This window comes from Sodiomyces alkalinus (genome assembly GCF_003711515.1).
Source record: "Sodiomyces alkalinus F11 unplaced genomic scaffold SODALscaffold_1, whole genome shotgun sequence".
Taxonomy (NCBI): Eukaryota; Fungi; Ascomycota; class Sordariomycetes; order Glomerellales; family Plectosphaerellaceae; genus Sodiomyces; species Sodiomyces alkalinus.
Window position 1 is genome coordinate 7,035,497 of NW_021167079.1, and position 12,699 is coordinate 7,048,195.

Here is a 12,699-nt window from a genome sequence, read left to right on the forward strand (position 1 = left end):
ATACCTAATGTATGTACGTTCCTCTTGGCTCAGAGGTCAGCTGAGTGCTGATTTGTTGTCGGGATGTCTTCCGCCGCCAAGTAGGTGCGGGAGGACTCACGGAGGTGGGGATGTACTTCGTGTACTTCGTACAGCCAAGTCCTTGCAAGCCAGCCTAGGTAGACTCGGGGTCTTTCTTTTGCACCCGTTCGTTCTTGAGGTGAATTGGACCGTTGAGGAAGCCAGCAGGGGGAAGAAGATGGCCAGACTCGCCACGTCAGATCGGATAGGTATTGGTATTGTTAGCTGTCACCCGTACTTTGTGCGTGCTGTACGAAGAGACGATCTTTGTAAGGATCCGAAATCTTAAAGGGAGCCACCGATAAGTGGCGGTATCCCGTATCCCCCCCTTCGGTCCTCCGTAAGCGCCTATCCTATTTAGGCCGCGCTACTAAGGGCGTTGCTCGGCTAGGAAATTAGCGTCTATGCCCAAAGTCCCGGTATATCGTAAGATCGTAGCAGGCGCCTAGGGGGCAGTGGCCGTAGACCTAGAAATTTACTTATCTTAGATAGTAGTATTAGTAGTGGTAGTTATAGTTAAGGCGCAGGTTTCGTAAAGAGTTAATAATATGAGGGAATTCGGGTTAATTAAGAATCCTCTACCTTAGTTAATTCACACCACTAACGTCCCTGTGTCCACGATCTCACGATATACCGGGACTTTAGGCATAGACGCTGATTTCCTAGCGGAGTAACGCGCCCTCGGCAGCGCGGCCTAAATAGGATAGGCGCTTGCGGAGGCCGGAAGGGGGGGATGCGGGATACCGCTACTCGCCACCGATAGCCACATGGACGGAAAGATCCGAGTCGCCGAGTAACCTTTCCGTCGGCAGATCTACCACGGCATAACGCCCGCTATTATTAGCGTGAAGATTTCACAACACAGGCCGGGAATTCCCTGCCAATGCCATATCTATCCATACTATGCCCGATGGAGGCAGGCTCCGCTGTGTTGAAGGCGGTCTGGGCGAACTCCAGGGCCAGGCTTGTTGGAAATTTGACGGCCCTCACCGTTGATGTGAAAGCCTAAATAAAGGTGGGTAGAATTTGGATGATCCATGTACGCGACTAGCAGCTGTAGCCTGTCATTCCCCCACGGAATTGTTGACCTCCAGAAGCTCTACATTCATCCGTCAACTTGCTTTGAAAAGGAGGAAAACAAGCCTGCCGACTGCTCTCCCCGACTCGAATGGGAAGTCCCCTAACCAAAATGACTGCCTTAACTACGGGATACATGTATCTCATCCCACTTCCTTCACGCTTTGGTGGTAATGGGCACCACTAACGAAATAGCGAGGAGCGAAAACCCCCTACACCGCTCTCGTCCTGGCTCACTCACTGTCTGTCACCCAAACCCCCCTGCCCCGACCTCACACAGCGACACCTGACCGAGGAAAACTCGTCTCGAAAGACATAAAACTGGTTGAAACGATCATGGTGTATGATACAGGTACTTGCTGAAACGTAACCGTTGAGAATCCCCGTCTATTGATCACAGCCTACAAGCATCCAACTTGGGCTGATGAGAGTGAACACAGAACAAGAAAAGCTCTCCCAAGGGCACTTTCTCACGAAGAATCTAGGGGCTTCCTCAAAAACATCTCCACGACACACCTCATCTTCTCCTCCACAGCCCTCCGCTCCTTCTCCTTAGCCGGCAACCCGACCCGACACACCACCCTCCCCACAATCTCCGCAAACCGTCTCTCCCTCGCCCTCCGTCTCCCCAGCGCCGCCTCGGCGACGGCCAAACTGTTACCGCCGCCGCTGTTGCTGCCGTTGTTGCCGCCGCCGCCACTGCCGCCCCCATTGCGCCGAAAGCCAAGACTATGCCGCCCAAGCGCACTGATCCTCTTCACCGGCGACACCGGCGACGTCAACGCCCCAACATCCGCCCTCGACAGCGGCGCCAACTCCTCAACCACCTTGAACAGGGCGGCCGCGAGGAAGACAAAGGCGATGTTATGGTTCGGCGCGGAGGAGAGAATGTCGAGGATCGCCTCCTTATCGTCCTCCGCTCCGGCTTCGGCTTCCTGGGTCCTTCGGAGAGGGTACGACGACGACGACGACGATGACGACGACGCAGGCGCAGGCGCGGATGACAACTGGGGCAGGGCGACCTCGATCTTGGCCCACAACGGCGCCGTGATGATGCCGTCGGTCAGGCCGCGGAGGAAAAGGAGGAGGACCTCGGACACGACTTCGAGGCGGTGCGGCGACGGCGTGTCGAGGGGAAGCGCGTCGGCGAGCGGTTTGTCGGTGTCGAGCGCCTCGATGAGGGACAGTTTCTGCGCGCGGCGCTCTTCTTCGTCTCGGAACACCCAGGCGGACTCGTCCAGGGGCCACCCCGGCTTATCGGCCGGCACGACCTCCTGGTCGAGCATACTCGCGTCGGCCAGGGCGCGCGTCGTCAGCGCTTCGAGCATCTCCGTGAGTTTGAACAGTTCCCTCGGGGCGGCGCTGTGCACCTCGAGGTCGTAGGAGATGGCACCACCACCGCCTGGACCACCCGCCCGTTCCCGTTCCTTTGCGAACGCGCGGATGCCGCCGCTCGGGACCCGGATCAGTTCTTCAATGGATCGTCCGAAACACGTAGGCAGCCACGTCGCCTGCACGGGAATGAAATGGTCACGACCGTCTCGGACCCGGAGCACGAGGATGTCCTCGAGCTTCGCCCGGCCGTCATTCAGCGCTCGAACGTGCCATAGATCGTCCACCATCACCTCGAGAACCGCGCTCAGCGTCTCGCCGGGTTCCAACTTGACCTCGTCTCCGAGGTCCACCGCATCCTCCTGCGTCTCATCCGCATCGGATTCCCGTCGCCTGAAAGATGCGTTGAGCCACTGTGGTGCACTTGAGCTGTCGTGATCCACAATAGACGGCGTCTCAACAAATGCAAACTTGGCCGGTACTTGGCCGGTGTTGGCTATCGTCAGGTATGTCGTGTGCTTTCCCATGAAGCTGATCTCGCCAAAGTCGATCGGTTCGCCTTGGTCGGCCAGTCGACCTGGCGGCTCCTTGCCGGTTCCATCCTGGGAATCCACTACCACCGTGACGAGGGGCCGGCCTTCGTTTTCAGCGCGGTCGAGTTCCTTGGCCACTTCGGCATGGATCGCTGCCTTGAGCTCGGGTACCACCGCATTGTAGTCGACTGTGAAAATAGAAACTATAGGTTTATGGTCCGATGATGTTATCCGCTGATGGGAGGTGTATATGTCGAGCTGTATTTGATCGGTGAACCCTTCCTTGGTGACTTGTTCTTCTCCTTCTTCTCCTCCTCTTTCTCCTTCTCGTACCCTATTATCGGCGTCCTCATCTTCGTTGTAGTCATCGTATTCGTCGAAACTGGATGTCTTCTTGGGTCGTTGCTCCTCCGTCTCAGCGTCTTCCTCTGGATCGCAGCTGAACAACACATCGTCGTCGTCAGCCGCGTCCTCCATGCCGCGGGCCTTCATCTCAGCATCCTTCTCCTTGGCGGCTTCTTCTTCTTTGATTTTCCGTTCGTACTCCTCCCGGTCTCTCCTTGTCCGGTAGAGAATGCGGTCGCACCAGCTGGGGGCACGTTGTTTCTCGCTCGAGTCGAAAAGGCTGACGGTACCAATGTCATACTTGTAGGATGGGAGGAATGTGACGGGACCTTCCCGCCAGCCGTCGTGAAAGGCCTTCCTCTGCTTGATGACACGGCGTAGCTGGTCATGAGGCAACAACGAGTCCAGCGTGGCCTGCAGCGATCCGGGATCATCACGCGGATCGGGCAAGAAATCGTCTGGATCGGGCAAAGAGCTATCGGACTCGTCGACGACCGTACTCCGGGATGTGGATGATTCCACCGTCGACTCGTCGTCATCGTCACTATCTGCGCTCTGGACAACAAAGCCCTCCTCGCCTTCCAAGTACGGTTGTTTCTTGGTCAGGTCGTATTCTCCCCGGGAATGAAGCATGAGGAGCCGCCGGATGTCATCACCAGGCAGTCCGTCGAGACGAAAGTTGAGATCGCCCAACCAAAACGCGAAATCCTCGTCGCCGATCTTCTCCGACGGGCATTCTGCTTCCGACATGCCGGGAAGCCGGATGGGTTCGAATTGCGTCCGCGCTAGAACCTGGCCATAATCCCACAGTCTCCTCTCAAGGTAAACCTGTTCCGCGCCGCTAGCGAGGTGGGAGTTGGTGAAGACCATGCGCGTGGTCTCGCCGAGGAGAATGCGCGTCGTTACCGCCCCTTTATTTCCGAGGTATCCAAGCAACCCCGTCCCGACTTGTACGGTGCTCACGTTGCTGACGGTTGCTGCCACTTCGGTGGAGGCGTATATGAGGAGAAGCAAGCCCGACATCTGCTCGGCCGTGATGAGCCTGTAACCGGGTGGCATAGCCCGTTCCAAAGCTTCCTTCCACTTGTTCATCGGCCCGGGGTCGTAGTACATGCGGTTGACGGCCTCCCTGGCTCTGTTGAGGTCGATAATCTCTTGCAAGCCCAGAACGTAGAGGCCGATCTGGTCCCCTCCTACGAGTCGAACCTCGCTGCCGTCATCTTCGGACGACCCGGCTCTTTTTGAGCCATAGGACTCATCCTCGACAGCCCGTGTATGGGAGATATCGAGGGTGGCCAAGCTTTTATCCACGCCCTTCCCGTCGACAAACCAGCTGGCGAGGTCCTTGTCCGTTCCTGGGCAAGCAGCAACGTTCCAGGAGCCAACCTTGACGCGAACTCGGTGGGGCCGCACGTACTCGGACCGACGGGCATGGACGGCGCGAGCGAGGGATACCGGGGTAGATGTGAGATCGATAGGGTCCGAGGGCGTCGAGCTGTCGGGTTGGGATGGGTCGGTGACAGCCATGATAGATGGACTTGTCGACTCGCCACGGGGCCTACGGTAAGAGCCGTTCGTTTACTTGGAGGGGGGGAAAGCAATAGTTCGATGCCTTCCACTTGTTGTTAATCAGATATCGGCTGTTGCATGGTTATTGAAAGGCCTAGAAAGGGACGGCGCAGTGTTTGGTAAACAATATATTAGCGAAGACAAGGCGGGAAGGGAAGGGAGAGGGAATGCCAGTGGACGGGAGGATAGAAGAAAGAATATGACGGAGAGTCGGAGCGTGTGGATTCAAAGTAACAGGCGAGATAAAACCACGGAGATGTTGAGAGTTAAGAAATGGTGAAAGTCGATCGGTAGAGTGTACAGAGTAGGAAAGGGAGACAAGGGAGAATGAGAAGACAGATGGAAACATTGAACCCCCAGATCAAGTCGCGAATGCAGGCAGATTATAGTTATGCGGCCGAGTCCTCGTGCAGAGTACGTACATCATAAATTGTGGGGCTACCTGTGATCACGCCCTTGGAGAAGAATGGAGGGGTAAATGATAAGTGATAAGAGATAAGTCAAGAGATAAGGTACAACCAGCCTCAGTCAGCCCTCGTGGCTTGAAGCTACTCCGTGTAGGTACCTTGAGGTTACGGCATGTAGGCGGACTGAGTGCTCCGAACGAAGCCTTGACCAAAACCCAACCTTCTCTGTACAACTTTCGGCATCGAACCTTTGAAATACCCCAGTACTATTTACGCATTTTCAGCGGTCACGTCTTTGGATTCAATGTAAGTAGAGGCGACTTCATCTATCACAAACCCTGTCCGACTTCAGCCAATACCTTCTGTGCTTTCCCAGCTCCCACGTCCTGACTCCCAGACAGAAGTACGAAGAGCCACACGGCGATCGCTCAGATTTGCGGGATCGAACATATAGCCCTCGCCATAATCGCACTACTGCATTCCCACCTTTCTTCGCCGAGTCGTTGCGCAAAAGAGCAGGATAGGATAATCTCGGCGCCACGAAATGGTCGGCCCAACACCGCGCAAGCGCACCCACGGGCGCCAACCTTCCAACTCCCACCGCCACGGCCAAGCCTCCGACTACGATTCCGATGCCGCCCACCAACAACTCCTACTCGACAACCAACAGAGCCAGCTCCCCCCACCGAACCCCGCCCTGATCAACCGCACAAACACCGAACTCAACCTCTCCGTCCTCCAGCGCTACCTACCCTCCATCCACACCATCCTGAGCATCGCCGCCAACGCCGTCGTCTACTCCTTCAACTCCTCCACCTCCTCCTGGGATCGCGCCGGCATCGAAGGGACCTACTTCCTGTGTCTGTTGCAGCCCGACCCTGCGGCGGCGGCAAAGCCAGGTGCCTGCCTCTTCGTCCTCAACCGCAGGGGCCTCGAGAACAAGATCCTAGACCTCAGCCGCGTCGCGCACTTTGAGGTCATGGACGAAATCTACATCTTTAACATGGAACCGGAACCGGAATCCCCTAGCGACGCCCACCACCCGGTCCAAGTCGCAAGCGGAAGCGGAGGCGACCAGACATCCGACGACGGCAGCCGCGTCGTCGGCGTGTGGATCCACGCCGACGACAAGGAAACGAGGATGACCAACGCCGCTATGGTGCAGGAGGCAATCCGGTCTGTGCGCGCCGGCCACGGAGAAGAGGATGACGTCGAGGAGCCGGGCGTGCCGAACTATCCACAACAAGAGCGGCCGGTGCAGGCCGCGGAAGCCCCGAGTCGCACGACTGGAGGAACGGTGGGGCAGAGGTTGAACGTTGACGATCTATTTCTCGCCTCACGGAACGGAGCTGGTGGTTAGTACGCTGGTCGATCGGCCTGCGGTCCCCGACGGCGGTGATGGGGAGCAGGCTTAGGGACCTCCAGGATCAGCCGGGCGACCTTGGGATGACACGAAGTAGGGAACATGGTACCTAATTTCAGGAACGTGCGTGCCTATTCATCAGCTTTTCCTGTACAAAGTGGATTTTCGATGGTGTTGCTCCGAACACGCTTTTGTAAAACAGTCGTCCGCAGCCAGTGTTTTCTCAAAAGGCCCAGGTAACCGGTCTAACCATAACATTACCACTCCCGTTTGCTTATCCGTAACGGCCGTAAGACCATAGCCAACGCTCTGAAGCCGCCCGTCAACGTAGACATCATACATCTGCGACCATCACCCCCACGTCTTCTTCTTTTGGGTAAAGCCGGTTTATACCGTGCCAGCGATGCTTAGTTCACGTATCTCTTGCAATACCTGTTCGACACGTGCATCGAGGTGGCCCTGGGCGTACTGCTCGCGCGTATCGGCGTCGAGGTATTGCTGCACCTGGGCCATGCGACTGTACGCCTCGGCGCAGAAGCGGAGCTGGATCTTGACGAGGGCCTCAAAGCTGGGGTCGAGGTAAGGTACGCGGAGGTCGATGAGTTGGGGGAGTTCGGTGGAGAGCTGTTCGTTGAGTTGTTCGTAGGCGGCCTTGGACATTTCCATTTCCTTCTCGGCGCGGGGCAGCTTCGTCACGTCCTTGTCGGGCTTGTCTACTAGCTTCTTTACTTTGGCGCGGAGGGCATCGTAGTCGAGGAGTTTGTGAGAGCGCTTCTTAATGCCTGTGGGGGGGAAGGCGCAGGTTCGTTAGTAGAAGAGATGGGACTTGGATGGCAGACAGTAGGTTTAGAGGCCGTGTGGACGTACATTCGTTGACGTCGGGAAAGTAGGCGCAAAAACGGGAGATGGGATCCAGAACGGTCGTCCGATAGGGGCCATCGAGGGCCTTGATGGTCTCGGCATCCAAGTCTTCGACTGCTTGCTTGTAGCTCCTGCTTACGCCGTCCCTGGCACCGGAGTCGCCGTAGAAGGCATCTATGGTTTCGGCAATGCGCATCTGAGACGCAGTCATAGCTACAAGTCGGTTCGGTTACTCAATGCACGCCGAAACGCCGATAGACACGCAACTGCGCAGACTTGCCTCGGAGTGAATCTAGGTAGCCCTTGGACTCTTTCTGCAGCCGTAACGCGGCGGCTTCCATAGTTTTGAATCGCCTGTAGTTCCGAATCTTAGCACGATGCTCGGTGATGACGGGTAGCCGACCGGTAATAAACCCACGCACCTCTCTTCGACTTCATAGTCCCGATCGTTTGTCTTTTCCACGTGCCCTGGTATAGAGAGTCAGGTGTTGTTCTTTTTGAGATCGGGTCGTGCGGCGGGGGAGGGGATGTAGGACGATTCACGGACCCGTCTTCATCATAACCTGCGTCGTCGCGCGGTTCACATTCTTCTTGAAGCCTGCATAGCATAGAATGTCAGCGGCCCTACTATCCTACAACGGAGGCTAGTCTCTGGTTGAAGAGACACGAGCGGAGAGGCGTTTCGCAGCTTACCTGCCCAAGACATGGCGAGTACTGTGCGGGGAACGGTCTAGGTATGGTGATCTACTCGTGTGATGTATTAAAGTTGATCGGAAATATTGATGTTCGTCTATCGCGGCGATAGTAGGATGTTTGCAGGTTGTAGTGTGTAGTGGTCGGTGTCGAGTCGGAAGGGAATGAGATGCTGGATCGGATTGGCACGAATATTCTCTTGTGTTGTTGGTTCTTCGCGGACGAAGCCCAATCGCCTGGCGACGACGTCAGCGGCCAAGAAGTGAGGCAGGACACAGCTGCGCCACACCCAAGTCACGTTAGCGTGGCGCGGCATCTGTCGACCTCGGCAGCTTGAGGGTCATAGGTTCCCATTGCTTGTGATTAGTCAGACGGAGCATAACACAAGCAACTTGGCGCAGCGGAAGCGCGCCGGGCTCATAACCCGGAGGTCGAACGATCGAAACGTTCAGTTGCTAACTGCTTTTTTTTTTCTTTTCCCTTTGTTTCCTTTCCCTTTGTCTCTTTCTCTTCCCCTTTCTCTCTTATTACTCTTCTCTGGTGGAATTCATGCTTTAGAGCTTATACCAGTGATACTTGGTTCACACGCCGGAATTTCTGCTTTGCATCACTTTTACTAAGCTGTTATTGTTGGTAACTTGGTTCCAGAGACCTTTTTTCTTCTTACTGTTATGGTTCCCGTATCCGTATCCTACCTTATGTGGCTTATGCAACATCTTTCTTTACGTGATAAGACACGATTTAACCGTCGTTTTGGCCTGGAACCCAGATCCATGGTAGCCATGTAACTGATAGTCGCTCATTCATCATCCTACATACAAGTATTGACAGGTGCCTGTCAGATCCCAGAAAAAAGAAGAAAAAAAGTTATAGGAGAAGGGGAGGGACTAGCTAGCTGAAAATCTTTCACAAAGAGAAATGGTGTGTGTAAGGCACCCAAGACTGCATGGATTCGGTCGAGGCTCTTGGGTCCTGCCCATCTACCACCCATACACTCCAGCGGGCTTATAGGGGATAACTGGAGGACTACGGGGTACTCGGAGTGTCTGTTGGGTGTCGGGGGGGGGGGGCGGGAGCTCTGGTGATGGGGTGATTAATCCCAGCAAGTCGCGGTGGCTTTCTGTGTGGCGTTGACGCCATAGAGTGAAATCTTTGCTCCCCCTTGCTGTTTCTCGTTTGATCAGAAGTCGGTGTTTTCATGTTTGCATTTGTTTGCTCTTCTCCAATTAGGTATACGAAGGAGGTTACTTAATGCGGACACTTACCCCCAACATGTTCGGCGGGAAAGCCCAGGCCGGCGTAAGCCCTTGCCCAAGACTGCGGAAGCCACCACCAGCCTGAGCTAACTGTTCCTCCTAACCTAGTATCAACCCTCCCGTACTCCTACAAACCTCTTCCATCTATCATGGATGCATTCCTTTTGGACAAGGGAGTACGGATAGACCCACCCCAGGCACCGCAAGTGCTGCATGTATCACTTTTTCTCTCCTTTTTATTGTATTTTATTTTTTATTTTTCATGCTTTCTGTATTGTAATTGTGTCGTATCGAGTAGACTTCTGGCACTGGCTTGGCTGTACGAAACGGACTACACGTGTACATTTATACAAAGCCTCCCGTCACCCCACCCGTGGTGCCGGTCGCCGTGTAGGGTTACATCGCTACCCGTCTTCAGGTGAGTCTTAAATATTGCCAGTCCTATGATCTACGAAGTAGTTATGGTCCACGGATGCCGCTCCCGTCCATGAATTCACTTGCACCCACACGTTCAAATGTTCTGCCTCCTTATCAAGCATCGAAGGCCATCTAATTAAACACTGAACGGGCTTGCTGAATACCTTATCCAGACTGTTCAGAACATTGCCCTTATCTTGGACACCTCGCTCTGGCCCGCCCTGTGCCGCAGCCACACTCATCAGGTACAAAGCGTCGCCGGCCATGCCAAGCCCGGGATATTTTCAGGTGGCCCATGTGTAAGGTATCCTGTACATGGTAGGATCAATGGATACCACCCACACCCACCCGTCCGGACGCTTGTCGAACCATACATTGTACGTATACACTACCTACATACAACGTACGTTGTATACCTTAGCCGCCTCTATCCACTCCTTGAATACGGTCCGCGCGGGGTCTCCCGTCTCTCCCATGTCTCTCCCCCCCACTGGCCGGAAACCTTCTTTCAGGAGCTGCCGTCCGCTCTAGGCTAATTTGCTCCACATTGCGAAGACCGTTTTCCTCTTTCAAGCATTTTATGATAATTCCATAACAATACGAAGTACCTACGATGAATGCTAAGAACCTCGATGAATGTTGAAATGGCGGTCGATGTGGTGGTGTAGCTGCGGTCCTGTTCCTAAGGTAGCCCTGTCTCATCACGTTAAAATGTCGAACCGGGCCGAGATACACGAAGATTTGGTTGTTTTGGAAACGAACAATAAGAAGAAGAAAAAAGGAAAAAGGAAAAAGGAAAAGAAGGCAGTCGACCCTCCTTCGCCTCGTTTTCCTTTTTTTCGGCCTGTTCCTTGGACCCTTGTCACTAAGTCTACCGCCGAGACCGCCATGGATCTCGGCATCAAGGCACGCCCGGCACCAGAGAAATGTCCGCTGGCAACGGGCCAATGGCAGGCGGGGAGAAGGCACTGATTACCAAGTACTTGGTACTTTGTGCCTAATGAAGACGGCTGACTAGCAACTTTTGACCGCACCAGCGCAGGTCTCCATCTCGGTTCTCCCCCGGAGGCCCCATTTCCACCACAGGCTGAGAGATAGGGATACTCAGGACCTTAGACACAATCCTGTCTTCTGTGCTGATGAATTTAGGTATTGATGAGAATTCAGGGAAGGGTGACCGTATCCCTGACACCTGACGATGTTACAACTTACAACTTACCAGACAGACTTCAAGCCAGACCAGACATGCATTGCGGTCCTTGTCTTGGTCAAGTAAAGAGTGGTAAGGTAGGCAAGATGACTCGGCCATCAACAGCTGGCTTTTCACCTCATGTTTCTTATCTGGTTCAACCCGACACAAACAGCACAGAGTGAAGTACGAGGCAACGGCGTTCCCCTTTGATCTATCCCAGTAGTCCGTTGCGATCAAACGAAGCACAACACACACCCTACCGACGCTTGATAAATAGGTTCATCATCCAAGAACCATGATCCATGTGCAAGACCCTTGCCCCGGCTCCGGCCGGATCAGCGGTCCCGAGGCCAAGGCTCAGTAGTTGAGTTTGTGTTTCGTTCTTTGCTAATTACTTCGTAGGTCTATACCAGGCGTCGCAGGCGCATGCATTCTGCACACGTATGGGTCCATCACGTTGAACTTGGAGTGGTCCCCGACCCCCGACTGTTGGACCTTGGTGCCTGGGCTCCCTGGCTTCGTTCCAACCCCCCAAAATCTCAGCTCGCTGCTTTTTTTTTTTTTTTTTGTTAACCCCCCCCCCCCCCCACCCCCACCCCTTTAACAACCCCTACTCCTAACACAAAGGGCACATGGCCTGGCTCCCACACCGCAACAGCAGCTCATAAGGTTCCTACCTACTTGATGAGGAAGACTGGCTGGCTCTAATCACCCTTGCCCTTCCTGAATTGGCCCGACCTATCTACATTCGGTATGGATTTCATGCTCGCTACGTGGCAACGGTATCTTCATGTTCGGACCCAGAGGCAGCAAGTAAGTTGCTTAGCCAGGCAACATGGCCCACCTGCGCAGTAGTATGCATCTCCTGCAGCGGTATATCAGCTCGCCAAGCCAGTCCAAGCCAAGCCAATTTTCCCAAAGAAGGCATATATCGATGGATTGCAGATGGTCGAGCGGCCTCTCCTCCACCACCACACCACATGGTTCCACACCACATATCTCTCGTTATCTCGCTTTTACATTCACGTTCACGTCCATATTCACGTTCACACCACCATCTTGATCCCATCCTTGTGTCCAGTCAGAAGCCGCAACCAGCTTGGCTTCCATGCAAGTCCCTCACCGGTGACTGGTCGCCCCAGTGGCCTGGTCGGCGGACGCAATGGGAGAATAGGAAAGACCGAGCTGACGCTGGACCGTTCTGGCCGTATTCGCTTCGAAGCCCCTGTATTAGAGAAGGACGGCTGTCACTGAGAGACAATGTAATAAACATGAGAGAGCGGGCTCTGTTCCGCGGCAAGATCCGATAGCATTTCCCATAATCCATCGAACCCATCCCCATCAGCCCTGACGCCTACCTACCTGCAGCGTTGCTCTTCCAATGCTACCATCAAGAAGCAAAAAGTCTTCCCAGCCATGTCCCTCCCCTAGTCGCGTCATGCAGTCAGTCCCCTTTTCTCCTTCTCTTATATACTGCCCCCCTTCCGTTCACCATCTTTCTATGGCATCATGTTCTTTGTCTCCACGCGACTACCTGTGCTTCCTCTCGGCCGGTGAATTCGACTCGGTGACCCGGCGGACACCCGTTCTCTAC

The 12,699-nt window shown here is 54.7% G+C and overlaps 5 protein-coding genes and 1 non-coding gene across 6 annotated transcripts; 4 read left to right on the forward strand and 2 right to left on the reverse strand.

The window, feature by feature from the left end:
- Positions 1-1,238: 1,238 nt before the first annotated feature.
- Positions 1,239-5,155, reverse strand: SODALDRAFT_327872 (DNase I-like protein). Its single transcript, XM_028610544.1, has one exon. The coding sequence runs from the start codon at positions 4,872-4,874 to the stop codon at positions 1,608-1,610; it is 3,267 nt and encodes a 1,088-aa protein (XP_028471476.1). The 5' UTR covers positions 4,875-5,155; the 3' UTR covers positions 1,239-1,607.
- Positions 5,156-5,533: 378 nt separating this feature from the next.
- Positions 5,534-6,958, forward strand: SODALDRAFT_327873 (PH domain-like protein). The gene is made up of 2 exons (XM_028610545.1): positions 5,534-5,629; positions 5,725-6,958. The coding sequence occupies exon 2, from the start codon at positions 5,868-5,870 to the stop codon at positions 6,681-6,683; it is 816 nt and encodes a 271-aa protein (XP_028471477.1). The 5' UTR covers positions 5,534-5,629; positions 5,725-5,867; the 3' UTR covers positions 6,684-6,958.
- Positions 6,959-7,073: 115 nt separating this feature from the next.
- Positions 7,074-8,253, reverse strand: SODALDRAFT_336912 (BAR domain-containing protein; the record flags this gene model as incomplete). Its single annotated transcript, XM_028612631.1, has 6 exons — positions 7,074-7,468; positions 7,554-7,760; positions 7,828-7,901; positions 7,970-8,015; positions 8,095-8,145; positions 8,241-8,253. The coding sequence occupies 6 exons, from the start codon at positions 8,251-8,253 to the stop codon at positions 7,074-7,076; spliced, it is 786 nt and encodes a 261-aa protein (XP_028471478.1).
- Positions 8,254-8,626: 373 nt separating this feature from the next.
- SODALDRAFT_t17 lies at positions 8,627-8,698 on the forward strand. The gene has a single exon. It is a non-coding gene; the product is annotated as a tRNA-Met (tRNA).
- An 814-nt stretch (positions 8,699-9,512) lies between these two features.
- On the forward strand, positions 9,513-11,773 carry SODALDRAFT_355897 (hypothetical protein; the record flags this gene model as incomplete). Its single annotated transcript, XM_028613867.1, has 10 exons — positions 9,513-9,539; positions 9,891-9,914; positions 10,087-10,201; positions 10,784-10,906; positions 10,951-11,046; positions 11,140-11,174; positions 11,229-11,283; positions 11,417-11,465; positions 11,528-11,625; positions 11,733-11,773. 10 exons carry the CDS (start codon positions 9,513-9,515, stop codon positions 11,771-11,773), a joined length of 663 nt encoding a protein of 220 aa, XP_028471479.1.
- An 85-nt stretch (positions 11,774-11,858) lies between these two features.
- On the forward strand, positions 11,859-12,536 carry SODALDRAFT_355898 (hypothetical protein; the record flags this gene model as incomplete). Its single annotated transcript, XM_028613868.1, has 3 exons — positions 11,859-11,918; positions 11,988-12,351; positions 12,451-12,536. The coding sequence occupies 3 exons, from the start codon at positions 11,859-11,861 to the stop codon at positions 12,534-12,536; spliced, it is 510 nt and encodes a 169-aa protein (XP_028471480.1).
- Between the last annotated feature and the right edge of the window lie 163 nt (positions 12,537-12,699).

Bases quoted from the DNA above. Each gene is read 5' to 3' on its own strand.
- SODALDRAFT_327873 (XM_028610545.1), top strand. From the start codon at position 5,868: ATGGTCGGCCCAACACCGCGCAAGCGCACCCACGGGCGCCAACCTTCC.
- SODALDRAFT_327872 (XM_028610544.1), bottom strand. From the start codon at position 4,874: ATGGCTGTCACCGACCCATCCCAACCCGACAGCTCGACGCCCTCGGAC.